General features: G+C 47.2%; 1 protein-coding gene across 1 annotated transcript; it reads left to right on the top strand.

Moving 5' to 3' along the window:
* Positions 1-857: 857 nt before the first annotated feature.
* On the top strand, positions 858-4255 carry LOC130481118 (lens fiber membrane intrinsic protein-like). The gene is made up of 4 exons (XM_056853818.1): positions 858-1032; positions 2112-2252; positions 3490-3624; positions 4151-4255. Exons 1-4 carry the CDS (start codon positions 858-860, stop codon positions 4216-4218), a joined length of 519 nt encoding a protein of 172 aa, XP_056709796.1. The 3' UTR covers positions 4219-4255.
* The last annotated feature ends 23025 nt before the right edge of the window (positions 4256-27280 follow it).

Below are 27280 nucleotides of genomic sequence, written 5' to 3'. Positions count from 1 at the left end.
TTTTTTCTTTTTGGAAATTTTTATTGGTTTTTATAATATAAATTTTCCATATCAACAAACAACAATGAAAATAATATGAAAATCTAAATCATAACTAATGTTGTTGTAATTATTTAAGTACTTAATAAAAATAAAAAATAAAGGAAATTTTTTTGACTTCCCCATCACCTCCGTCCGCCTCTTAATAAAGTATTCTATCCCATCGTGATATGATCTGAGAGTTTTTTCTCCCACCTCTGCTCTGAGAGGCAGCGGACAACGGGATGGGGCATCCCCTGCTTCTACTGGGGGAATGGCAAGCCCTGAACCTTGGTACTAAATTACTCAATACAATATAATACCTTTATTGGCATCTTTTTTCCCCCTTTTTTATTTTTGGAAAATTGTATTGGTTTTTATAATATAAATTTTCCATATCAACAAACAACAATGAAAATAATATGAAAATCTAAATCATAACTAATGTTGTTGTAATTATTTAAGTACTTAATAAAAATAAAAAATAAAGGAAAAGTTTTTGACTTCCCCATCACCTCCGTCCGCCTCTTAATAAAGTATTCTATCCCATCGTGATATGATCTGAGAGTTTTTTCTCCCACCTCTGCTCTGAGAGGCAGCGGACAACGGGATGGGGCATCCCCTGCTTCTACTGGGGGAATGGCAAGCCCTGCAGCCTTGGTACTAAATTACTCAATACAATACCATACCTTTATTGGCATCTTGAAACAGTAAAACACGCCGTACAGCCGGCATTTAATACTAAGTTACTCCTCTTCCTTCTTTGTGGTCCCTCCCCAGGCAGATCCTTCTCCTCTGGTCCTTCTGCAGGAAGAAGGCCCCCCCTCCTGAGCCCAGGGATGTTCAGCTTGATGGGAGGAGGACTGCTGTGCGCAGTCTCCGGCCTAATCCTCCTCATAGTTGCCACGGCGACGGACTTCTGGATGCAGTACCGCTACTCGGGCAACCTGAGCAACCAAGGCCTCTGGCGGTTCTGCGTGGGAAGCAAATGCCACCCGCACACCATCACCCTCGGTAAGGGGCCCCTCCACGTTTGGACTCAAAAACACAACAGACACGGCCGTTGGATTCCTCAGCAGATTTCAGGATGGCGGAACCAGAATTGGACACAGTCAAGAATAGTGGGCTCTAGAGCACTGGTTCCGCGAAACAAAGTTATAAACCCATAATAAATCAATATTTTCAATTAAAAGTTCTCTATTAAAAATATTTTCAAATATTATTCTAAGTTTAATGTTTAACTAACAGTTATGATTAAAGTTTATTTTCAAATTCTTTGAATTTTTAATTGAACCTTGGGGTCCCTGCACCGAACAAAAAAGTCCTAGTGGTTGGGAACCACTGCTAAAGAGAAAGAGATGGTGTAGTGATAGGTTTCCAGGTTGGGAAACTCCTGGAGATTTGGGGGTGGAGCCTGGGGAGGACAGGGACCTCAGTGGGGTACAAGGCCACAGAGTCCACCCTCCAAAGCATCCCTTTTCTCCAAAGGAACGGATAACTGTAGTCTGGAGATGAACAGTAATTCCAGGGGATCCCTAAGTCCCACCTTGAGTAGGCCACTGTGTTGAACAGACATGCTGGACCTCCGGGACCTCGGTCTGAACCAGCATGGCCTTTCTTATGTTCTTATGTCCACCTGGAGGCTGGCATCCCTATGTAGTGATCAGGGAGGCTGTTGGTTCTAATCTCTGTTTCAGCTACACGAGGCGGTCCTATTAACCAAGCTGCTCTCAGCCTCAGGTCCCCTGTCCGCAATATGTAGGGTTGCCAAGTCCCTCTTTGCCACCAATGGGAGGTTTTTGGGGCGGAGACCGAGGAAGGCAGGGTTTGGGGAGGGGAGGGACGTCAATGCCAAAGAGTCCAATTGCCATTTTCTCCAGGTGAACTGATCTCTATCAGCTGGAGATCAGTTGTAATAGCAGGAGATCTCCATCTAGTACCTGGAGTTTGGCAACCCTAAGGTGACTAAAAGCCTAAAACCCATGTCAGGTCCTGAGACTTGCTGCCACTACTGAGAGCCATGCTTCCTATCCTCTCGCCCGCTCCAGTTCTCCACGATGCCTCTCTCATCTGTGCCTTGTTTCCTCACACAGCCTTCTGGGATGCCACTCGGGCATTCATGCTCCTCTCCATCCTCTCCTCCTTTGCTGGGATCATCTTGGGGCTGACTACCTACTCCAGCAGCGTCCGGTCCACCCGTGCCCGTGCAGCCGGAATCACACTGTTGATTGCAGGTAACAGTGGCAGGTTGGCAGGAGAGATCAGGGATGGGGAAGGGGAGATGCTGTCACCTGCTTGTCCTGAGACATGCTCTGTTTTGACTGTGTCATATGTGCACGCACATTACCTGATTGTTCTCTATGGATTGTCAGAGCATGGAGTTACCTTTATCTTCTAAGGCAGAGTTCTCGAACATTTCGGGCCACCACCCCTTGGTTCCACAAACTCAACCACAGTGCCCCCTACCCTATCCAACAATAAAGTTGAAGGGGCCCACCTCTAGCACCCCCTGCTGCCCCCTTGCCTCTTAGTGCCCCCCTAGGTAATCTTACCCACCCAGGGGGTGGTACTGCCCACTTTGGGAACTACTGTTCTAAGGGGACCCATGGTTAGGGTTGCCAGGTCCCTCTTTGGCACCGGTGGGAGGTTTTTGGGGCAGAGTCTGAGGAGGGCGGGGTTTGGGGAGGGGAGGGACTTCAGTGCCATAGAGTCCACTTGCCAATGCGGCCATTTTCCCCAGGGGAACTGATCTCTATAGGCTAGAGATTCATTGTAATAGCTGGAGATCTCCAGCTTGTACCTGGAGTTTGGCAACCCTACCCCTGGTCCTTGACCCAGAAGTAAACGATTTGTGCGTTCTGCTCTGGGAACTGAATGTGCAAAAAAGTATTGTTATCTGAGGTGACAGAAAAGTTCAGTTCTGGCTGTCAGATCTGGGATGGTCCATTCTCCCATAGAAGACATCACTAGATGTTGCCGTCACCACGGGGAGTACAAGAATCTCTGACCCACATGTCTCCTTGAGGGAATCTGCAGTGCTCTGGACTTCAGGGCCTCCCCTTTACCCACCCAGAGTGGGGAACTACCTGCCCAAGCACCAGTTTCCTACCCCTGAGGAAATGAGGAATGAGAGAAAAAATGGCTTCCACAAAATGATACTCTACGAATTTCCCTTTATCTCTATGGTAAAGACCATCGAGACCAAAGAAGGCAGCCTACAACGTAGCCCAGATTTAACATCACACCTTGCTTAAACTCCGCCCTCCTGTGAAAGTCACCAAGGGTTCATTTCAGCCATAGCTCAAAGAAGTTCTGTTTGAGTGCTCAGGCCCAGAATATGTCACTCTTAACAAGGAGAATGATCGGGTTGGATCTGAGGAATGGATTCCAGAATAAGCTGGTTCTTTTGTCTATCCACCATATTGGAAGAGGCCATAGGTCCTTCACTCTGTGCTTCCCATCTCACTTCAGGTCTCTTTGCCTTGCTGGGTGTATCAGTCTATACAGGAGTGACAGTGAATTTCTACGGAAAACGCTATCCTGAATGGCGTTTCTCCTGGTCCTACATTCTGGGCTGGATCGCGGTCATTCTTACCATCTCAGCAGGTACTATTACCACTCAGCACTTGTTATTCTCTCAGGCACCACACTTGAACTGGGAGGGGATGTGGCTCAGCAAAAGAGCATCTGCTTTGTATGCAGAAGGTCCCAGGTTCAATCCCCGGCATCTCCAGTTAAAAGGACCAGGCAGTCGGTGATGCGAAAGACACTGGAGAGCCACTGCCAGTCTGAGTAGACAATACTGACACTGGTGGACCAATGGTCTGATTCAGGATAAGGCAGCTTCATGTGTTCATGCGAGTTGCTCCTTTCTGGTTTTAGAACGCCACAGACAGGGCACAGATGACTGTACAGGCCTCCTGGCCAACTTAGTTCGTGGGCCTGGGAAGTCCAGCATCTTATAAAAGGGAGCATGGAAATCTTCCTCAGTTAGGGCCTATGGTTATTCCCTCACCCCGTACTCTCCTCCCCATAACTTATTGTGTGTGCAGTGCTCTGTGGAACCTGCCAACCCACCGTCTTCCAGTTTCCTCCCATCTCTTGTTCACAAGCTCTCCCGTTCTCTTTTCAGGTGTGTTCCACATTTGCGCTGTCCCCAGGAATTCCTCACCTAATGGCTCCAACGTGGCAAGTGGTTGATCTGCCCCCCCCCCCCGCTGCATCGCAATGGGTCAACCCCATCTGGTTCAGATGTCTGACGTTCCCTCTCGATCCGCTTGGTCTTCTGACCGGCACCCTGTCTCCTTCCCCAGTGTACTCTCTTTCCCCTTTCCATACCCCACCTGTTTCCCACCTTTTCATTCAGGAATCATTTGACAACAGCAGTTCAAAGAACGTTGCCTACCAGACTCTAGGGTGTCTATGGACATGCCTCTCCCTTTCTTGTGATCTTGTGTCAGCCACCATACAGTTAATCCATGTAGTATTTCCTTCCCCCAATGAGGAGAAGAGCCCCGTGGTGCAGAGTGGTAAGGTGCAGTATTGCAGTCCAAGCTCTGCTCACGACCTGAGTTCGATCCCGACGGAAGTTGGTTTCAGGTAGCCGGCTCAAGGTTGACTCAGCCTTCCATCCTTCTGAGGTCGGTCAAATGAGTACCCAGCTTGCTGGGGGTAAAGGGAAGATGACTGGGGAAGGCACTGGCAAACCACCCCGTAAACAAAGTCTGCCTAGGAAACATCGGGATGTGACGTCACCCCATGGGTCAGGAATGACCCGGTGCTTGCACAGGGGACCTTTACCTTTTACCAATGAGAAGCCAGGGCCAGCGCCAGGATTTCTCATGTCCCTAGCAAAAGGCTGCCTCCTGCGGTATATCTTCCAACATTTCACATATGAAAATAGGGACCTGCTTGTAATACCAAAGAACAGGGTTGCCAACCTCCAGGCTGAGGCTGGAGATCTCCCAGAATTACAACTGATCTCCAGGCAACAGAGGTTAGTTCCCCTGGAGAAAATGGCTGCTCTGGAAGGTGGAGTCAATGGCATTATAGCCTGCTGAGGCCCCTCCCCTCCCCAAACCCCACCCTTCCCATGCTCCATCACCCAAACCACCAAGAATTTCCCAACCCAGAACTGGCAACCCTAACTATCCAAGCCTCCTGCCCCATTACACTCTGCTGAAGGCATCCCTTTATTCTGCAATTGCCAATCCGGCTCTGTTTTAAAAGTCAGTATGGTGTTGGTAAAAGATACCCTAGCACTTGTCTTATCTACACTTCCAAATGAGCCTCTCCCGCATGAGGAATGAAGGAGAGCTGCGGGTGGGGGGAAGGGGGGGGCTTGACAGTCATGCACATGTTTCTACATGCATGAGATTTGAGAACCAGTGGGGTGCAGTGGCTATAGTGTTGGACTACGATCTGGGAGACCCAGGTTCCAGTCCCCACTTTGCCAAGGAAGCTCGCTGGGTGACCTTGGGCCAGTCACATGCCCTCAGCTTGGCCTGCCTCGCAGGGTTGTTGTGAGGATAAAACGGAGGAGAGAGAAACGATACTTTGGGTCCTCATTGGGGAGAGAGGCAAGATACAAATGAAGTAAGTAAATAAATAAAAGGCGCGTTAGAGAGACAAGATGCATCCTTTTCCTCCCTCAGAGATTTGCGGGGGGAAGGAGGACCACAGATCAAACAAGTTGCACTAACAACGTTTTTAACAAGACGCTCTCCAAACCAAAATAGGGATGTTTATTAAGGTTCCTAAGCTTCATGCTGTCCCCATAAACGCAACCTCTGCTGAGCATTTAATGAGGGTATTACCTCCTGGCTGCTGGTCCTCCCCCCCCCCAACTAGAATGGGTCCTTCACTGTCCCAGGTGCAGTCATATATCAGCCTCCCTGCTCTCTGCTCCTTGGCACCAGGGGCAGCATCAGAGAGTCCGAGGATGAATTAAAGGGGAGGGTGTGTGTGTAATACACATGATGTAATTATAGGGCGAAAACGCACGGTCACTTTAGCCTCCTTTATCCCCCGTTGCAGCCAGGATTCAGCCAGGATTGAATGCATGCGTTTTCGCCGAACATGTGTTCGATCCTGGCTGAATCCTGGCTGAAACAGGGAATTAAGGAGGCTAAAGTGACCATGACTTTTCGTCCATACTGGGATTCCTGTGTATTCTTATTTCTATCACCAGGTCTCCCCCCTTGCTTACTAGGCATGTTCCACTAGAGGGCAGTAGCAACCAAGCTGAGGAATTCAGTAATATGCAATTATGCATCTCCATCAATGCTCTCATTCTTTCTCAGCAGGAGGAACAGGCAGCGAAAGCACCGTTCCCTCTTGAAATTTATCCACCTTTGTCTTTCTAGCTTTGACTATCTCCCGTTGTCATGAAACTTCCTTCTTCATGGTCTAGTCTTCCCCCCCATCAAAAGGATAGTACCCCCACAGTTCTTTTCATTATTATGGAATCATAGAATCAGAGAGTTGGAAGGGGCCATAGAGGCCATCTAGTCCAACCCCCTGCTCAAAGAAGGATCAGCCTGGAGCATCCCTGACAAGTGTTTGTCCAGCCTCTGCTTAAAGACTGCCAGTGAGGGGGAGCTCACCACCTCCCTAGGTAGCCGATTCCACTGCTGAACAACTCTTACTGTAACAAAATTTCCCTAATATCCAGCTGCTGCCTTTCTGCTCATAATTTAAATCCATTATTGCGAGTCCTATCCTCTGCTTCCAACAGGAACAGCTCCCTGCCCTCCTCTAAGTGACAGCCCTTCAAATCCTTAAAGAGAGCAATTATGTCCCCCCCTCAACCTCCTCTTCTCCAGACTAAACGTTCCCAAGTCCCTCAGCCTTTCTTCATAGGGCTTGGTCTCCTTCTCAGATTATATACTCCTCTTGGTGAAAAGATTGGTGAGGACCCTTTATCCAGCAGGTCCCTTAAAGTGGAGTTCAACATATAGCAAACCACCACAGGCCCTCAGATGGAGATTCCCTCTCATTTGCTCTCACATTCAGAAGAACACATACAAGATGCTTCATGAAAACAGGTATGCTGCTGCTGTTATCCTTCGGCTTGGCTTCCCAGGTGTCCTAGATCCCCAGAAATGTGCTCCCTTCAGTCTTTCCCCACCCACCGGTATTTTACAGTTGAAGAAGCAAAACACTGCCTTGGTCATTCAATAAGGGCCAGAAATGAAGAACTGACAATCCAAACAATTCCCACATGTGGCATTCAGAAATTATTGTCCGTGTTCTGGTCAAAGAGTATCAGATGAGTCCTGCTGGCACATACTAAGAGAATATATCGGGGAGACTTCAGGTGAGGATAGCTAAACATCCTCCAACGTGGGACCATCTCAAGTCTGCGTGGCCTGAGCATCCTTTAACTGAATCGTGCTGAAAGAATCCCAAGGGAAAAGTCACTCAAGATTGGTAGACATTTATTTACTAATCAGGATACTGCGTAGGTTACGGAGTTATGGAGGGTTTTGCTTAAGAATTGATGTTTGTGAAGAGGGGCCACTATGTGACCTTATCATCTATGTGATTCTCTTATAATAAATGAATGAATTCCACTGTCATCTTTGCCCCGCACGTGGTTACTGTCGTGGGATTGTAACTTGTGAGCAGTCCTCGGCCTTTGTTTCCACTGGATATGCTGCTCTCTCAATGCAGAGTCTTTCCAGTCGAATTCTCAAAACACTATGTACATGGGCTTTCCCCCCTGAAGAAATTCCCCAAGTACTTGGAGTAAAATTATGCACCAGCAGCGAAAATGCGGAGCTTCTGAACAAATGGGGGACTGGTCACAGATATTGTCGTTGCTACGTGGCTGGCCGGCCCCTTTTTTGTTTCGTTTCACGCATGCACTCTTGCGATAGATCACTAATGAAATAAGGCACTTACATTGGCCAGTGCGTGTTTCCCCACCCCCATCCCCTGCAAATACTGCTTGGTGATTGGCTGTAATTGGGAGTAGTGTATTCTTTTGAAAGATGTCACCAGCCCACACCAGTCACACGGCGGGATTCATTCATTTGAGCGCCATCTTTAACATGATTCCACCCCCAAGTAGGCAAAAGGAGAAAAGTAAACCAATAGACCAACACACCAATGCTCCATCCCATTAAAAAAAATTCTTGCTATCTAAACGCAGGGGATATAAGAAAACTTGCTTGGTCATTTGTACTATTTCATTGTGCTGTTGCTAGCCTTGCACACACATCCAAAAAGAAAAAGTTGGGGTAGGGGGTTGAAGGGGGCAATGGGGAATGGTGATTGTGATGTGACCATGATGCGATCCCACATGACCAAAAAGTAGAGGAGGAAGAAGAAGAGTTGGTTTTTATATGCCGACTTTCTCTACCACTTAAGGGAGAATCAAACTGGCTTACAATCACCTTCCCTTCCCCTCCCCATGACAGACACCCTGTGAGGTAGGTGGGGCTGAGAGAGCTCTAACAGAGCTGTGACTTGCCCAAGAGAAATGTAAACCAATGAGAATGAGCAAAAAGAGAAATGTAAACCAATGCAGCATTCAATTATAAATTTCTCACCAGGTGATCACACACGGCTCACCAAGGGGCGTTATGGAAAGCCAGCCATTCACCACAAACTGGGGAAAAGATGAGTAATGGGAACTCAGTCAAACCCCCCTCCCAAAAAATTTGTTCTTTTAAATCTCAATGCAGGGGACATATGAACATGACTCCCATGGTCATTTGTACTATATCGGCGCTATATCGCTAAATTTGTACTTGCGAACAACAACAACGAATGGTCAGGGGTCGGATGAAGAAGCGGACAAGTGAAATGGAGAAATAAGCAACCTCATCCTTTCTGATTATTCCAGCACTTGCAAACCAACACACAAACAAAAAGATGGCTTCTAGGGGCTTCGAGGGGAGGGGTTGGATGAGGGCTGGGAAAGACGAGTGGGAGAGAGAAGTGAGAATGTGGGCATGGGGAGAAAAACCCAAAGAAAAACTATGCACGGGATTAACAGTCGAATTGGGCTCCACACAGACATTACCCTTGGGGTACAACAGCATCCAGAAACGGCAGGGGAAACGCAGAGAAGTGACTTCTAGAGGTCAGAGAAAATGTGCATAATGAAAACAATGCCCCGAAGTAGTCCGGGGCGGCTGTGACCAAAACAACCTGTCCATAAAAGTCCCTGGATAGGCATTAACATGCCCTTGTTTGCACAAGCGCACAAACACAGGCAGGTCAGGTACGCATCTGCTTTATGCCCTGGCTCCCAAATCCAGCAATGTGCACCCACAAGCCTGCTTATCACACACGGATCTCCACATCTAGGTCAGGTTGGCATTGTCTTAAAAGATGCCTTTCCTTGTTGAACTCTTGTCGCTTGCTGACTCACACGCGAGAGCCGGCCTGGACAGCGAGAGGCCAGTTATAACAATTTTCGCCCAGCACTTCCTGGAGGGCCCTGTTGTTTTTCGGAGCTCTTGGGCTTTCAAGAAAATTAATACCCGCGATGTGCGTTAAATGCTTGTCCAGTCTGTGGTTTGAATGACCTATTCATGTGGCATGCCTACTTAATTACGAGGGAACGCTTGCGAGCTACTCAGGTTTGCCGGTGAATCCGGCCCCGGGGTGGGTGATGGCAGGAATCACCCTATGACTAGAGGAGTGTGGTATGTGAACAACCCCAAGTGTTTCCTTGGGGGTGAAATCACTGGCCTGACTCAAGAACTGTGGGTCCTCTTCCTTGTTAGGCCACTGATTCACTCTTTGTTCTTGAATGAGTCAATGAGATTACGCGCCTGCTAACGGGTTAAGAAGGACGCCAACTGATCAGCGTGGCCTGTTCCTGTGCCTTTAATAGCAAACCGATCTGCAGAAATCAGCAGGGGGTGGTTCTCGTGGCCTAGAGATCGGCATCCTCATCTGTTGGATTTCTGCAGATGAAGGCATGGGAAGAGAGGCTGATGGAAAAAGTTGGCAACCTCAGCAGCCAGCCACTTAACCTACATCGCTCTTCTGAGCTGAGGAGGTGCCACGGTTCACTGGATGCAGCACAAGCTCAAAGCAGGGCCTTTGCACCTGTAGCCCCCCCAGGGGGATGTTTTTCTGCTCAAGCATCCCATGCAAGCAATAAAACAATTATCAAGCTTCATAATTACGGCTTCATAATTGTTTTATTGCTTGCATGGGACGCTTGAGCAGAGAAAGATCCCCCTGAAGAAGCTCATGCGAAACGCGTAGGGGTACTTTATTTATTAAATTTTATTCCCTCGCACCATTCGTTGCTTTTTGTCTCTGTTTTGTTTTGGTGTGGCCCCACAAGCTCTTTTATGACCATCTTCTTCTCCTGTGCCAAAACTGTGCAATGAAAAATAATTTCCCCAAAAAATACTTTGGAAAAGGTGGATTCTGCTGGCCTTTGGTACATGGTGGCCCTACGTGGGAAGGTGGATTTTTTTAGGCATGGAGTGCTATGCAAATATACCAAGAATGCATAGAGCTGTGGGTTTGGTGTGAATAGATCTATTCTCTGGTCTTGGCTTGAAGTGGTAGGATGGCCCATGAATGCGTACGTCACTATAATCTTTTAAGGGAGCACAACATTCCTTTTTCTTCAACGTGGGTGTCTTTTTAATGGATGACCAGAGCTATCACCTTAGGGCTTCCAACTTTTAAACTGGTCCCTCTAGCTGTCCCTTTAATATAAATTTAATCTGCAAGCAGCTATCAGATAATGTTATTTATCTTCATGCAATGTCTCCAGAGTTCAGCCACTTACCACTCACAGGTCGTTTATGCATGGGAGTTTTACCTGAGGTTCATGGCTCGCTGGACCCAAGCCCAAATCAGGAAGTTGTTGAATCCCCGCCCCTTGAAATGCTGCTTCCTAATTGGCTGTAGTGAGAGAATGGTTCCCTCCCCCCAAACCCAATTGCTGCATTAAAAAGCATTTAAAGAACAAAAAACAAAGAACGGAGCAATCTGAAAAGAGGGGGGGGGAAGAGGGAGAAATCCAAGCCTCAGTTTTAAAAAGCCTTTCTTCTGCTTAGAAAGAGCTCCGAGGAAGCAGGAGTATTTGAATCCCCGCCTCTTTACATGCTGCTTTGTCATTGGCTGTGAGAGAAACCAAGCTTGTGTGTCCTGCGCTTTGCCGTATGCATGGGGATTTCACCCGGGCTGAGCTCAGGGGAGCGGCAAGTTAATGGAGGAGCAGGAAGCCCCAGGATTTGTGAGGGTTGGCAGCAAGGTCATCTCTAATGAAGGGAAAACTCATGCATAACTGCAAGGGACAAACGGGGCGAACGTGAGTGAAAGTACCCATGCATAAATGACCACAGTTTACTTTATGTAAGCAAAAAAGTGCCTTGGAAAAAAAAGACTACGGAAAGCTATACATTTTGCCATGGGGTTTCTCTACCCCAAACCGATATAATGGTAGTAGAAAAACACCCCATAAAGTCCTTCCTGACAACCTGGAGAAAATTTACCTCACCTTTGACAGAGACATATTTGTGGGATAGGAAAACACCCTAAATATAAAAAATGTTAGGAATTATTAATTTTAGAAGTTTTTTAGTGTTTTAATTTCAAATCCATGAACGTTTATATTAGTTGTCCAGTATCTTAAGTTAAAACACAATTGTTTCTACCATCGCAAGCAAAAACAGCTTTGTGGGACTCTTTCTACCCAAGATGCATTGGAGTCTGGCTTGGAGTAGAAATTATACCCCAAATGCAATATGTATAAGTTTGTTTACAGTGTTGCTAGAGGGTTAAATAGGGTTGCTAACTCTGGGATGGGAAATTCCTGGAGATTTGAAGATGCAGCCTGCGGAGGGCAGGGATTGAGGAGGGGAAAAACCTCAGCGGGGTGCGAGGCCACAGAGTCCACCCTCCAAAGCAGCCATTTTCAGGGGAACTTATCTCTGGAGATGAATTGTAATTCCAGGATATCTCCAGTTCCCCATGGAACATAAGAACATAAGAAAGGCCCTGCTGGATCAGACCCAGGCCCATCAAGTCCAGCAGTCTGTTCACACAGTGGACAACCAGGTGCCTCTAGGAAGCCCACAAGGAAGACAATGACTGCAGCAGCATCCTGCCTGTGTTCCACAGCACCAAATATAATAGGCATCCTCCTCTGATCCTGGAGAGAATAGGTCTGCAGCATGACTAGTATCCATTCTAACTAACAGCCATGAATACCCCTCTCCACTGTAACTCTGGTAACCCTAAAGCTAAGGAACGAAATTGCAAACTATCCAGGAAAAAACAAGCCTCAGGACTTCTGCAGTCCTCACAAAAGCAGCAGGTGAAGCTTTCGATGGTATGCAGCCAAACCCAAAGGGGTACAATCCTCACGAATGCCTTCCTTACACTCCTGGTCCAAAATGAAACCGTTTCTAACTTCCACAATACAAAAGGTCTTGACCGTAGAGTTGTCACGACCTAGAGTGACACTGCACAGCTCTGGGGAATCACGGTCAAAGGCAGCTACCAGTGTTTAGTTGGCTGTGTGTGACTCTAATAATACCTAATTGGCATGTTTATGTGCCTGATTCACAGTAGTCATTAACAACTGCCTTGGTAAGGTAGGACACTGTGATTATTCATGCAGGGGAGTGAGCTGAGAAAGCCTGGCTTACTTTGCCTAAGGTCACCTAGAGAGTTCATGGTTGAGGTGAAAACAGCCTCCCTGATCTCAGCTCATTTGCGGAGCCACTTAGCCCTGCTTGGGATTCCTTTTCCACCTCTGTGACAAATCACGGTATTAATTCCACCGGAGTAGCCACGTTAGGGCTGATTCACTAGGGTTGCCAACCTCCAGGTACTAGCTGGGGATCTCCTGCTATTACAACTGATCTCCAGCCGAGAGGGATCAGTTCACCTGGAGGAAATGGCCGCTTTGGCCATTGGACTCTATGGCATTGAAGTCCCTCCCCTACCCAAACCCCACCCTCCTCAGGGTCCACCCCAAAAACCTCCCTCCGGTAGCGAAGAGGGACCTGGCAGCCTTACTGATTCATACATTATAAACCCCTCATGCCCCCCTGTGAATCCCCTCCAGTCCCTTCAGTCAGAAGTACCCCGGCAGTTCTGTGTTCAAAACTTAATTCCCAGGCATATGGGATAGGGTTGCCTCTTCACCACTGGCGGGAGGTTTTTGGGGTGGAGCCTGAGGAGGGCGGAGTTTGGAGAGGGGAGGGACTTCAATGTCATAGAGTCCAATTGCCAAAGACAGCCATTTTCTCCAGGGGAACTGATCTCTATCAGCTGGAGGTCAGTTGTAATAGCAGGAGATCTCCTGCCACTACCTGGAGGTTAACTGTGGAAAACAAAGGCTCAGTGCTGTAAAGATCATTGGAGCAACCAAAGCAGCACAGAATACAATATAGGAAAATTGCTAAATTTATATAAGTGAATAAAGTGCAAAAAGTGACAATAAATATATACAAATGAAGTACAACAAGATGCAGGTAAGTAATATATCAATCCAGCATCATAGGAACTTGGAAAAACTCCTAAGTCCGTTCAAAGGTAAGTCCAGTAGTTACACAGAAGAAATAATATTTCGTTATAGAAGTTTGTTGTATGTCTCTTCAGTCTATATCTCAATTCGCTGGAGATCAAACAATGAATGCAAAGCCACAATAAAAGGATGACAGGCATAATCACGTTTTGCATATGGCTTCGTCAGCTACATGTATCCAAAAGCACAATTAAAAAAAACCGTAATAGGTGACATCTCCTTAGGGACCACTGACAGTGTCTATATGGGTCTCCGTTAAGATAGAATCAACCCTAGTATGAGAGCCTAATTTGAATTGGGAACCCAGAGTTCAGGAAGGGAGGGCTTAAGCCCCAACACCACATTGATATTCTGACCTGAAACTGTCATATGGAGCTGCCATTTCCCCCCTTTTGGAAACTATTTGCCTCATTGGGATACCTGTGTCCCCAGACAGGGCAAACAGTGGATCCCCAGGGTCATTTTGGGTTAGGATTGCCAGGCCTCAGGCAGCAACTCCCTGGAAGGAATTGGGGGGGGGGGCAGGACTTGGCACACCAGCGCACAGATGTAACCTGTGCTGTGGTCCAGATCTGAATTGGGGCTATGCACACCTGGGAATTAAATTCCATGCACAGAACTCCCAGCGCCCATCTGATCGAAAGGAAGCAGGGTGGTTATGTGGACTATGGGCCTTTATAATATATGGATAGTCCTTAAACCTGTTCAGAAAAAATAAACATGAATCTTGTGACACCTTGAAGACTATTAGATTTAAGCCAGAATCAATTTATGCTGAAATAAAAACTCATCAAGTTTTAAGGAGACATAGGACTCCTGTTTATTTTTTATCTCAAATGAGTTTCTCCTGCCAATGATTATAGATTATCTTTTATAAAAGTTATTATTTTAACAAAAAAAGATACAAATACCACATACATACAACACATACGCTATTCCACACTTCCAAAGTGTGCCCATCATGCTATTGTTGTCAACACTATCAAATAGTAACCTCTTAGATATTTATAATAAAATCCCGATTATGAATGATATTAATCCTGATTATTACTGCTTTTAATGTCTGATTTTCTGCTTAATGTTATTCACCTTAATACCGATTCTAAAGCATTCTAAATAAAAGTAACATTCTATATTCCAAACGGCTCATTAATAAGATTACTACCTTAAAGTATCTGATCCGTCAATACCCGAAAATATTGTTAGTTGAAAGGACAACAATCGCGGCCGGTTCATGAGATGGCATTCCCTAGAAGGAAGCTTAAATCTGATCTACCCTCGCCCCCCCGCCCCAATTATCAATAATGGACAAATGGTGACATAATGTCTAGCTTAAGGGTGATCAAGATATGCACAATTGGTGTTACACATTCCACTGTAACACCCCGGTGAAACTTCCTGGGCCGGAATCCAGCAATGTGTGAACTCTGGTTATCCTTTGTTGCCAGCAGAGGCCGCTCAAAACACTCAGGATCCCACAACAGGAATTCCTTCCCACAGTGATTAGGGATGCAGAGGAGACACCCCGAAGTATATAAAGATGCACGGAGTTAATGCTCTATTCCAGGGGTGGGGAACCTTTTTCCTGCCAAGGGCCATTTGCGTATTTATAACATTATTCGGGGGTCATAACCAGGTGTAGATCTCCTGGGGGGGGGGAGACTACGGTTTCCAGGTCTCCAGCCACCACCTGGAGGTTGGCAACCCCAGGGGAGACCACGCAGAGAAGGCCTGGAGGGCGCCCCCAAAAAAGAAGCCTTCCCCCCCACACACACACCTGTGCACGCCGGCCCCATGCGACCAGGCCCCAACCTCCACGCCTCCCCCCCACACACCCCCGGCCCTGGAGCTCCCGAGAGCCGCAGAAAATGTCCTCGGGGGCCGCATACGGCCCCCGGGCCTGAGGTTCCCCATCTCTGCTCTACTCCTTGACATTTTAGCACCCCACCATTTGGCGGGGCTTGAACCCAGAACTCTGAGGGTTACAGCACTTGTATTCCCACCGATGTATTAAGAGTTTGAAAACGTTATTAAAAATACTGTTCGGACTTTGTTTGGCCCCTTTAGCTGTGAAGACGTCTTACAACCATTTATAAGCCGTGGTATCCAAAAACCCTTTTAAAGCGATGTTTTTTATAACATTTTCAAACTCTTTTTTAAAAAAAAATTTTTTTTTTCAACCATTATAACATATTCAATTGACATTACCTTCCATATAATATAAAAAAAGACTTTAACAAATTCTTAGGCATTTGTCTCCAACAGTAAATCAAATATAATATAATGAACTTCCCCACCGACCACCTCTTTCTCATCATTAAACTGGTATCTCCTTTGTACTAATATCTTTTAATCCTGATACTTTGTTATTTTAATATTATAATTCCCCCTTATATTATTCCTCTTCGTAAATGATAATAACACAATAATATTAATAAGCAGGGAAAGAAGCTAAAAAACCATTAAAAAAAACTACACGTAGTATATTTAGTACATTATTCAAACTCTTAATATATCGCTGGGAATACAAAGTGCGGTAACACCCTCTGTGTTGCAAAGAAAAAAAAATTAAGATTCCTGATCTTGTGGGGGCTTTTTCCTGTAAGGCAAAGGCTGGGGCACACATGAACACATGAAGCTGCCTTATACTGAATCAGACCCATGGACCATCAAAGTCAGTATTGTCTACTCCAGTGGTTCCCAACCTTTTTTTGACCACGGACCACTAGGACTTTTTTGTTCGGTGCAGGGACCCCAAGGTTCAAAATAAAAATTCAGAGAATTTGAAAATAAACTTTAATCATAACTGTTAGTTAAACATTAAACTTAGAATAATATTTGAATATATATTTTTATAATAGAGAACTTTTAATTGACAATATTAATTTATTATGGGTTTATAAGTTTGTTTCACGGACCTTAATTTAGTTCTCGCGGACCCCTGGGGGTCCACGGACCCCTGGTTGGGAACCAGTGGTCTACTCAGACCGGCAGCGGCTCTCCAGGGTCTCAGGCAGAGGTCTTTCACATCACCTTTTTGCTTAGTTCCTTTAACTGGAGATGCCGGGGATTGAACTTGGGACCTTCCACATGCCGAGCAGATGTTCTCCCACTGAGCCACAGCCTCTCCCCTTTTGAAGGAGAATTCTTGATGGGCACCACTGGGAAGGGAATGCTGGTATGCAAGAGGGGAGTGCTGAAGAAACATTCCCCTGCCCACTTATTCTTCTCTCCAAATTCCCAACTCCAGACATATTTTCATCCTCTCCCCACCCGTTTCAGAACTGGACATAAGCCTGGATGAAGGAGTGAACAGCAGTGAAAGGTCTGGGGGCAGAGCTTGTGGGTGCCGTTTCCGGCTGCTCCCATGCCGACTGCAGCAGCTGTGGTGGCAGCAGCACATTTTTATACCCCTGTGCAGAAGCGGCGTTGCGTTCTGTGCTCTTTCAACGCTGATACGATGGCTCCCACGGTGTACCCGCGGATGAGCCTCGCAATAAGACTTCACAGGTCACCACGGGAAGGTTATTTCCAGCCCCGGTTTTGTAGGATAATGATGAATTTGAGTGCTTAAGGACTCTCAAACTCTGGAGTGAGCCCCTGGGGAGAGTGCAAGACACCTGCAAGCCCCCACCCCGCAAGTTATAGGGAGGGTGAAGATGCGGCAAGTGGCAGATCTGTGAATGCTTCCACCCAGCATCAGAGGTTTAACTGCACTGCCACGCTAACCGTGGAACCTGCAGAGAAGCACAAAACGTCCGGGGTTCTTCTGGCTACATCAACTTTTTCTTTCTGCTTCCACCTTCTTCCACCTTCTAGTTGGTTTTTGGAGGAAGCTGCAGTTTCCAAGCTCACAGCACCTAAGCTCCGGCACTTCCCAGGTGCTTCCCTGAGAAGCATCTGCCTGCTTCTCTCTCTGCTTCTTTCCGAATCTTAAGTACAGTCCTGCCTTTGGGGGGTGGGGGTGGCCATCACCATGTCCAGGAGGTTAGCTAGGGTTGCCAGCTCCAGGTTGGGAAATACCTGGAGATTTTGGGGGTGGAGCCTGAGGAGGGCGGGGTTTGGAGAGGGGAGGGACTTCACTGCCATAGAGTCCAATTGCCAAAGCGGACATTTTCTCCAGGGGGCACTCTGACACCTGGAGATCGGTTGTAATAGCAGGAGATCTCCAGCCACCACCTGGAGGTTGCTAGCAAAAGAAATAAACGTGCTGTACAGAGAACAAGGGAGGGGGGGGGGGAAGGAGAACCAGCAACGTAGACCGCTACAATGTAATAATATTCCTAAATTAACTTACATGCAACACACAATAAAGATTCAAGATGGCAAATTCCAAATTCCTTATAATTACTGAAAACTGGTCAGTGCTTGTCATCAATTATTCAAATTCCACTATTTCCACTTTCCCCCAGAAATGACATCACAGTGTACACCTTACCTGAAGATAATTCACAGTGGGTAGCCGTGTTAGTCTGTTTGCAGTAGTCAAAAAGGGCAAGAGTCCAGTAGCACCTTAAAGACTAACAAAAATATTTTCTGGTAGGGTATGAGCTTTCGTGAGCTTCTGAAGAAGTGAGCTGTGGCTCACGAAAGCTCATACTCTACCAGAAAATATTTTTGTTAGTCTTTAAGGTGCTACTGGATTCTTGCCCTTTTTGACTACACCTTACCTGTGGGAGCCAACAAGAGCAGCTGGTGGGAGGCCTCCTGAAAGCCCTATTTCATGCTGATAAAATGGTGTGTGTGTGTGTGGGGGGGTAAGGCTGAAACCTAGGGTTGCCAGCTCCGGGTTGGGAAATACCTGGAGATTTTGGGAGCGGAGTCTGAGGGCAGGTTTTGGAGAGGGGAGGGACTACAATACCATGGAGTCCAGTTGCCAAAGCGGCCATTTTCTCCAGGTTAACAGCTCTATCGGCTGAAGATCAGTTATAATAGCGGGAGATCTCCAGCCACCACCTGGAGGTTGGCAACCCTACTGAAGCCCCTTTTCCATGTGCACCACAGACTTGATCCTAGTTGGGGGCACTACACATGCAGGAATTGAGGAGAACCTATAACTCATGTTTGGCTATGTTACATCTGACAATGGGGTGACCACACACATCCAACCAGTGTACTCCATAACATGTGAAGAGAGAATGGGTTTGATGGATCTGGAACAGCTCTGCCTTGAAGCCAGCTAGGGCCAGCTCCTAATATGTTTGAGACTCCCCCCATCACAAAAAACTGCCCTTGATTCCACTGAGATTAAGTTTACTAATTTGGGAACTATTAAATTCCTGAACCTTAAATACTTGGGATCAAAAGCAGCTTTGCATTCCAGACATGAAAGGCATTCCTCTCCTATCTATGATGTCCTAGTTCCCAAAGGAACATCTTTGTAGGGTTGCCAACCTCCAGGTGGGACCTGGGGATAGGTAGGGTTGCCAGGTCCCTCTTCGCAATTGGTGGGAGATTTTTGGGGCAGAGCCTGAGGAGGGCAGGGTTTGGGGAGGGACTTCAGTGCCATAGAGTCCAATTGCCAAAGCGACCATTTTCTCCAGGGGAACTGACCTCTATCGACTGGAGATCAGTTGTGTAATAGCAGGAGATCTCCAGCCACTACCTGGAGGTTGGCAACCCTAGAGATAGGTTTGCCAGCTCTGGTTTGGGAAATATCTGGAGTTTGGGGGGGGGTGCAGCCTGAGAAGGGTAAGGTTTAGGGAGGGGAGGCACATCAATGGGGTATAATACCATAGAGTCCACCTTCCAAAGCAGCCATTTTGTCCAGGTGATCTGATCTCTGATGCCTGAAGATCAATTGTAATAGCGGGAGATCTCTAGCCACCCCCTGGAGGTTGGCAACCCTACCTGGAGAGAACTAAGCCCCCTGAAACTGCTCCCCCAATTCTCCAGAAACGTTTTGAATTCCCCCCCCATAATCTTCTGTTTGGGTTAGCAGCCAGTTGCTGCTATTTCATGAGAAGCCTTTAGGAAGAACTAAGCCTACAGGGCTGCAAAGCCAGAAATGAATGTTTTGCTATTTCTTTGCACAGTCTAAGTTTTATCCTGGGCCTTTCATATATTTTGTGTGTTTGCGTAAATAGATATTTCCTAATCAATAGGGTTGCCAGCTCCTGGCTGAGAAATACCTGGAGATTTGGGGGTGGAGACTGAAGAGGGTGGGGTTTGGCAAGGGGAGGGACTTCAATGCCATAGAGTCCAATGGCCAAAGCGGCCATTTTCTCCAGGGGAACTGATCTCTGTTACCTGAAGATCAGAGGTAATAGCAGGAGATCTCCAGACACAACCTGGAGGTTGGCAACCATAGCTGGTGGTATTCTCACAATAGGGATAAAGAGTTTTGTTGCTAATATTACACACACTATCAAATGTGTAATGGATTGTTTTACTACAGATTCATTTTCTAGGCCTCCTTTTCCCTGAACCAAGCATGTAAAAAAAAAAAAAAAGCACAGGGAAGTCCCACAACATAATTAAAACAGGAAATAAAAACCTTGGTACAAAAAATTTCTGCGGAGTACTTGCAATTGTAATGGATGCCATGTTTTGGCTGAAGGAGAAGAACAAGTTCTTAGCCCTGGCACAGTTGCGGTTTGAACTCTGAGGCAATATTACATCCCTGCCGCTTCAGCAGAAGTGCTCCTTGGATCCAGAGCAACAAATCAGTCCAACATTGTCAGTTTATTGCACGGAAATAAAGATCTATAATGCAGAAGGGCCCTTGGGTGGAGTCAGCTATGTTTTGATGCACTTTACCGAGGGTTGAGTGACAGATATCCAGTCCTAGAGAATCTCAGGGACGCCACCGTTCCCTTTGGCCATATCCCTGTTTCTTTTGGGGGGACCCCAAAATCTGACCCTCCAGGACTGGCCTCCAAGATTTTGTTTGGCCAAGCGCTCCAGCACCCTTTATGAACTCCTTCTATAAACGAAACCTACCCCCCCCCCGCTTCGTTGAGAAACACCTGTTTAAACTTGCCAAACAGGTTAACATTTTTTTTTCATTCCCTCTCTTCATTCTCCTCCCTCTGGCGATGCGCGGAGAACAGGTTGTGGAGTTTCAAAACAGAGCGATTGCTCAGCGCCGCCAAGCGCAAGCCGCAACACCGACGCCGGGAAAAAGGGAGAAGCCCCCCCCCCCACCAGGACCACGGCAGGAAAAGACCCATTTCCCAGAAGAGGCAGAAAGGTCAGCCCCTCGCCGAGGAAGATGAAGGCTCCTTTCCCCTTCTTTCACCTGGCGTGATCTGTTCCCTAAGAAAACCAAAACCTGAATGTCAACAGCTCGCTTTATTTCCTTAACTCCCCGGCAGCTTTGCCGTTGAGAAGGGAAGACTGAGCCACTGGCAGAGGTTCCGGGCCTTGACCTGGTGGGTCACTTTGGTTACAAAGTCTGCAAGGACAGCAAAGCTTTTTGACAGCTGCAGCGGTTGAACATCTGGATCCCCCTTTGCAGCATGGTTGGGCAGCTTCTCTTCTTCTTGCTGGCTGTGTCCGGTAAGTCAGTGGTCCCTTTCGCTCCGGATTTGCTTCTCCCAATCGGCTCCGCTTCCCGTACATCGCCACACACGTACAGTTTTCGGCCCCTCTTCTTACCCAGAAGAGAGAACACGTTTTGTAACTACTTATTTTTCCCCAGAGACCGACTTAACGAGTAATTGGGTAATGATAGTTTTGCCTAATCTCTGCTTTGCTTTGGTTGAGATGCTTCGGGATGAGAGAAAGCCCTCCTGGAGTTTCGTTCCGGGGCCCACCCACCCGCTCTTTGCGTACCTGGTGGGAAAGGTGGAGAGGGCGAAGACGTTCTTAGGAACCCTCTGTGTTGCCCCCCTATTTTTGATGTGGTTTTAAGTGAAAAGAGTCTTTGCTAGATGTGGCTTGTTTCTGAATGGCAGATGTTTCCGTGGAGATGGGCTCCAAACAAAGATGCTTGGGGGGTGGATGAGGCAGAAGTTTGGAGGGTAAAGATCTCTTGAAGGTCTCTGATGTTTCCAGACATCTCTTGGGAAAACAGGAACCCCACCCTTTTTCTTGCCTCTTTGTGAAGGCAAGCTGGTGCCTTAAGTTGGTTCTCTTTCTTCTTCCCTTTGCGGGAAGGAAAGATGAAGAAGAAATGGTCATTTAGAACCACCTTGCCAACTGTTTGCCCCTCATTCCTGGGCCTATAACAGCATCCTGACCCACTGTGTTCAGAGTTTGACCTCGCTTGCAAAGGAGTTAGGAGACGATAAATGTTTGATGTTAAGCAGTAGAACAGTAGGGCCAGGGGGGATAGTTGACAATACTCATGGGAGCGGGGTAGAGAGAGAAGTAGGGTGCCATTTCAACCCAGTTCCAAAAATAAACCCTTTACTGGAAACAATAATGCTCAATCTCAACCAAGTTTTTTCTTCTGTTTGCGATGCCAATATTGCTTTCAGTTTCTCTCCAAAGATGTCTTAACTTTGGAGTGCGTGTGTGGGGGGGGGTCAACATCTGCTGGGAGGAAAGGTATCCATTTGCCAAGAAGTACATGTTTGTTGCAACGAACAAGACTGTCAGCTGGGAAAATGCCATTTTATGTTTGGTCTTTCACAACACCTGCATTTATTTTGCCTCCCACACACCAGGGAGTCTTGGTTAAAATGCCAAGCTTGCGTCAGGACATTGTTCGGATTGCTTACTCTGTTCTGTGGCATCTTTCTTGTTTGCTGTATGGACTGTTCATAAGGAAGCCACGGAGGGCATTGTGTATTGGCTGCAGTGTGTGTGGGGTTTTCTTTGCTTGTACATTACAGAAACTCGTATTTCCAACAATCTGGAGTACAGAAGCCAGAAGAGGTAGTGACCTCAGTTAAGTAAGGGGAGTTACTGATGGTTACCTAGCTTAAGAAAGGAATCATTTCTCCCTCTAGAGTTGTCGCCAGTGGCAATGTGGGGAGACACACTTAGATGCAGAAAAAGTTCAAAAGGGGCTGTGGCTCAGTGGTAGAGTATCTGCTTGGCATGCAGAAGGTCCCAGGTTCAATCCCTGGCATCTCCAGTTAAAGGGACTAGGCAAGTAGGTGATGTGAAAGACCTCAGCCTAAGACCCCGGAGAGCCGCTGCTGGTCTGAGTAGACAATACTGACTTTGATGGACTAAGGGTCTGATTCAGTATAAGGCAGCTTCATGTGTTTGGATTCTTGCATGCAGAATTCCCATTTCCAGGCATCCAGGCTGAATGTCAAGCCCCGCCCTGGGAAAAGTACAGGACACATAAAGAGTGCTTCTGTGCATGTGCAGAGTAGGGTTATTCTTGCACCTTTAATAGCCTCTCAGAAAGCAAAAATTAGTCTGGAGAGGCTTTCTCTCACTGGTTAAAAAAAAAAAAAAACTTCACCGGTTTAATTTCTTCAGGTCAGGCAACTGTCAAAGGCACAGGAGCAGTGTCAGGACCAGAAAAAGAATAAGTTTGCAATGCTGACATGTGGAACCTCCTCGCTGAGTAATCACAACCAGCTTCCCCAATCTGGGGTTAGGAAAAAAATGGTTTTCTCGCGTTTTGAACTTTGTGGACCTACACCCAACCAGACTCCGAGGCGAGATCTGGTGTCCCTTGCAGCAAGCCGGAGATCTCCTTTGCCTTCCCTCCCTCCAGCAGTGACAGAGTGACCTTGGCACCGAGATGTAAAAACACGAAAGTGCTGCAGCCCTGCGAGAGTTGCTGACTCGGGGTTTATGCCTTCCACAATAACTTGAGGGCCCCAAACGCATCAGTGAGTCACAGAGACCAGTTTGGGAAAGGCTGCTGGGTTGAAAGAGTCCGCGGAGTCTAGGGCTGCCAGTTTTCCAGGGCCTCAGATCCTGGGGAGGGGCCTGTGGCTCAGTAGCAGAGTCTCTGCTTGGCATGCAGAAGGTCCCAGGTTCAATGGCTGGCATCTCCAGTTAAAGGGACTGGGCAAGTAGGTAATGTGAAAGACCTCTGCCTGAGACCCTGGAGAGCCGCTGCCGGTCTGAGTAGACAATACTGACTTTGGTGGACCAAGGGTCTGATTCAGTATGAGGCAGATTCATGTGTTCATGTGAGGCTCAGGAGGAGATCAGAAGGGTTCTCTGATCGAGATGGGGTGGCGGAGGGGGCACTGGTGGGAGAGGAGTGGGACCTAGTGGGGCCCGATGGATCCTGTGCTTGGTGGCTCTGGGGTTAGGTTTGCCAGCTCCGGGTTGGGAAATACCTGGAGTTTTTGGGGGTGGAATCTGAGGAGGGTGGAGCTTGGAGAGGGGATATGCCATAGAGTCCAATTGCCAAAGTGGCCATTTTCTCCAGGGGAACTGATTTCTATCACCTGGAGATCAGTTGTAATAGCGGGAGATCTCCAGCCACCATCTGGAGCTTGGCAACCCTATCTGGAGTGCAGCCTAGGCTTGCCAACTTTGGCCTGGGGATTTCTTGAAGATTTGGGGGCAGCGTCTTTGGAGGGGGAATTTGGGGAGGGGTTTCACCTAGAATCTATGGTATACCATAGAGTCTGCCTTCTGAAATTGCTGTTTTCCCTCGGGGGAATTGATCTCTTTTGTCTGGAGGTCCATTGTAATTCCGGGAGAACTCTTGTCTTCAACTAGGGGTTACATACAAACAAAACAGAGCTTGAGCTGCCCCCCTATGATACTAGTAAACAAATCTCAGCCCCTGTGGCTTAAAATCACACCATATAAATTGCAGAATACAGAGGACTCTTCCCATGTGACTAGAGACTCTTATGATGGATGGTGAAATTGACATGTTGTAGAAACCTTATGTTGGATGGTGATATTGACATGGTGTAACTTTCATGTAGCGCACTTCAGTTTATATATGTCTGGATGCACGCTTAACGATGTAATTCTGGAATAATGCTTTTTGGTAAAATGGTTGAATACATTTAGTTTGAATTTATGTGGAGCCTGGTTTAGTTTGCACAACACTTATGTGTGTGTGTTAAGTGCCGTCAAGTCGCTTCCGACTCATGGCGACCCTATGAATCAATGTCCTCCAAAGTGTCCTATCCTTAACAGCCTTGCTCAGATCTAGTAAATTGAGGGCCGTGGCTTCCTTTATAGAGTCAATCCATCTCTTGTTGGGTCTTCCTCTTTTCCTGCTGCCTTCAACTTTTCCCAGCATGATTGTCTTTTCCAGTGACCCTTGTCTTCTCATAATATGTCCAAAGTACCACAGCCTCAGTTTAGTCATTTTAGCTTCTAGGGTCAGTTCAGTCTTGATTTGATCTAAAACCCACTGATTTTTTTTTTTTTTTGGGTGGTCCACTTATAGCAAGTGATTAAGGACTTTAGCCATAGTGGCTGCGATTTGTTTTCTACTCAACTGGAGGTTGGCAACTCAAGTGGATCATGATGGACAGGGTGGCTGGGACGAAGAGCTCTCAAGCCAACCAGAAAATCACCTGCCTCCACTACTCTGGCTTCTCACCCTGAGATTTGACTGCATTTTTTGGAAATCAGGAAAGAAGGAAAACTTTTTGGTCATGTCCAGAGACCTGGTGGCCCAAAGGGAGACTGCAGGCAGGGCCTGGCAGACTACGCTATTTCTGGTGGAGAGGGCCAGGGGCAAATTTTAGGCATGACTGCGTTAGTTTGCATCAAAGTGGGTTTAGAACAGGAAATGTATGTTACGTTTTTTTGTATTTTTTAAGTTTTATAATATAAATATAATTAATGCAAAAAAAAACAGAAAAAGCAAAATAAAGCATAGATACAAGAAGAATATAAAATAGAAAAAATAGAAAAAACAGCTAAATAAGATAAAACACACTGAGACTGCTGCTACCCATAAAGTTGATATCACATGCTTTAACCAAGATATTTGACAACTGCCATCATTAACAAACCCAAATTACTACTCCTTAGTTTCTTCATATACTATAACCATAATGTGTTATTAATTTATATCTATTATCTAATCCTGAACTACCTCTTATTTGAATTATCTTATTTGCCATCTGAGCATTATACAAAACAGATAATCTAAAATTTTATCTCTCAGGTCGCATATATCTTTCTTGAACAAAGTGTCTAAGGCAGTGGCTCTCAAGCGATAAGCCCCCAAGGAGGGTTGCAATTCTCTTGCAGGATGGAAGAGGAGGAGGAGGAGGAGGAGCAGGGTGGGAAAGCTTTGGGGAAGCCCAATGGCAGATTTGGGTTTGCCTCTGCCCAGGGTGTGAAATGACCACGAAATACACCCCATTGCTCAGTAATGCTATAGATTTATAAATAGTACACATGGAAAAAAACAAAAATAGAGACTTGTCCAAGCATGAACTATTGTGAGATTCTTGTGTTTTCGGTTGAGTGGTAGCCTGGTAGTCGCTTTGCAAGAGGGTCCTGAAAGGTACAGTAAGTTTAGGAGTGGGTCCCGCTTCACAAACTCTGAGAAGGGCTGATTGGTTGCAAATAGGGGGCTGAGTCCCCTGGTTGGCACTGTACTGGAATTGGTAGGGCAAAGGTCACCCCAGTCAATGTAATTCCATGTTGTTCCACAAACCACGAAATATTACTTTAGCCCAAGATAGAAATATGTCCCAGTCACCTGAGGTCAGTCATCACTTACACAGAAAGCATAAACCAGGGGTCCCAACGTGGTGTCTAGGGTTGCCCGGCTCCTCTTCGCTACTGGTGGGAGCTTTTTGGGGGCGGAGCCTAAGGAGGGTGGAGTTTGGGGAGGGGAGGGACTTCAATGCCATAGAGTCCAATTGCCAAAGCGGCCATTTCCTCCAGGTGAACTGATCTCTATCGGCTGGAGAACCGTTGTAATAGCGGGAGATCTCCAGCTAGTACCTGGAGGTTGGCAACAGCCATGGCACCCACCAACACCTTTTCTGGCCTGGCCAACTGTTTTTAGGAAGTGGGTGGGGCCAGGTTGGGCAAGGCTTCTGATGGACTAATGGAGACTTGATTGGCTGCACAGATTTTTAAAAAATGTTGCTTTGGCAGCAACTGCCAACAGAGCACAAGGATCTGCGCTGTGTTACTGAAGTTAAGCCGTGGCAATCATTTTGTGGCAGCCATTCTGTTGCTGTGCCCACCATGCCATATCAGATTTCCAGATGTGCTCGCAGACTGAAAAAAGACCCCGGCGTAAACCATCCTGTCTTCTTGGCTAAGTGAATGTCCAGTCTAGAATTTCAAGAGCCTCTGGATCCATTTAAAACAGGGATGGGGAACCTCCGGCCCGGGGGCCGTATGTGGCCCCCGAGGACATTTTTTGTGGCCCTTGGGAGCTCCAGGGCCCTGCCGTGGAGGCGGGGCGCAGGGCGGCCCTCCCCGAGGCTGTTCCTGGGGCCGCAGCTTGTAGGGGCGCTGCAGCGCCCTTTGGACCTCCTCTTGCCGACTGTCGGCTTCCCACAAGGCTGCCCCCTACAGCCATGGCATGCAGGAATGATGCGACACACTGTAAGCCCGTCTCGCCGCCTGTTGGCTGTTGAGCGGCGAGAGGGAGGGGGCGAAAAGAGGCCCGCGGCTTCCGGCGGCAGAGCATGCGCGCTGGAGCCGATCGGCCTTCGGGGGGCCTTTTGTGGACTTGGGAGGGGGAGGGCATGGAGACTGGGGCCCGGTCGCGGGGCTGCATGCGTGTGTGTGTGGGGGGGGGGAAGGCTTTTCTCTCTTCTTCCTTTTCTGATACTCTTTCTCCTTCCTTTTCCTCTTTTTGTCCCTCTTTTTCTGTCTCTTTCTTTGTCTGTCTCCCTCCATCCTTTTCTTTCTTTCTCCCCTCTCTCCATTTCTTTC

This window comes from Euleptes europaea, chromosome 7 (assembly GCF_029931775.1).
Source record: "Euleptes europaea isolate rEulEur1 chromosome 7, rEulEur1.hap1, whole genome shotgun sequence".
NCBI lineage: Eukaryota > Metazoa > Chordata > Lepidosauria > Squamata > Sphaerodactylidae > Euleptes > Euleptes europaea.
Note: the sequence above shows the minus strand (reverse complement) of the source record. Positions and strands in the feature narration are given on the sequence as shown.

Coding starts and splice junctions, on each gene's coding strand:
- LOC130481118 (XM_056853818.1), top strand. CDS start 858: ATGTTCAGCTTGATGGGAGGAGGACTGCTGTGCGCAGTCTCCGGCCTA. Junction 1,033..2,111: donor CCCGCACACCATCACCCTCG/GTAAGGGGCCCC, acceptor TTCCTCACACAG/CCTTCTGGGATGCCACTCGG. Junction 3,625..4,150: donor CATTCTTACCATCTCAGCAG/GTACTATTACCA, acceptor TTCTCTTTTCAG/GTGTGTTCCACATTTGCGCT.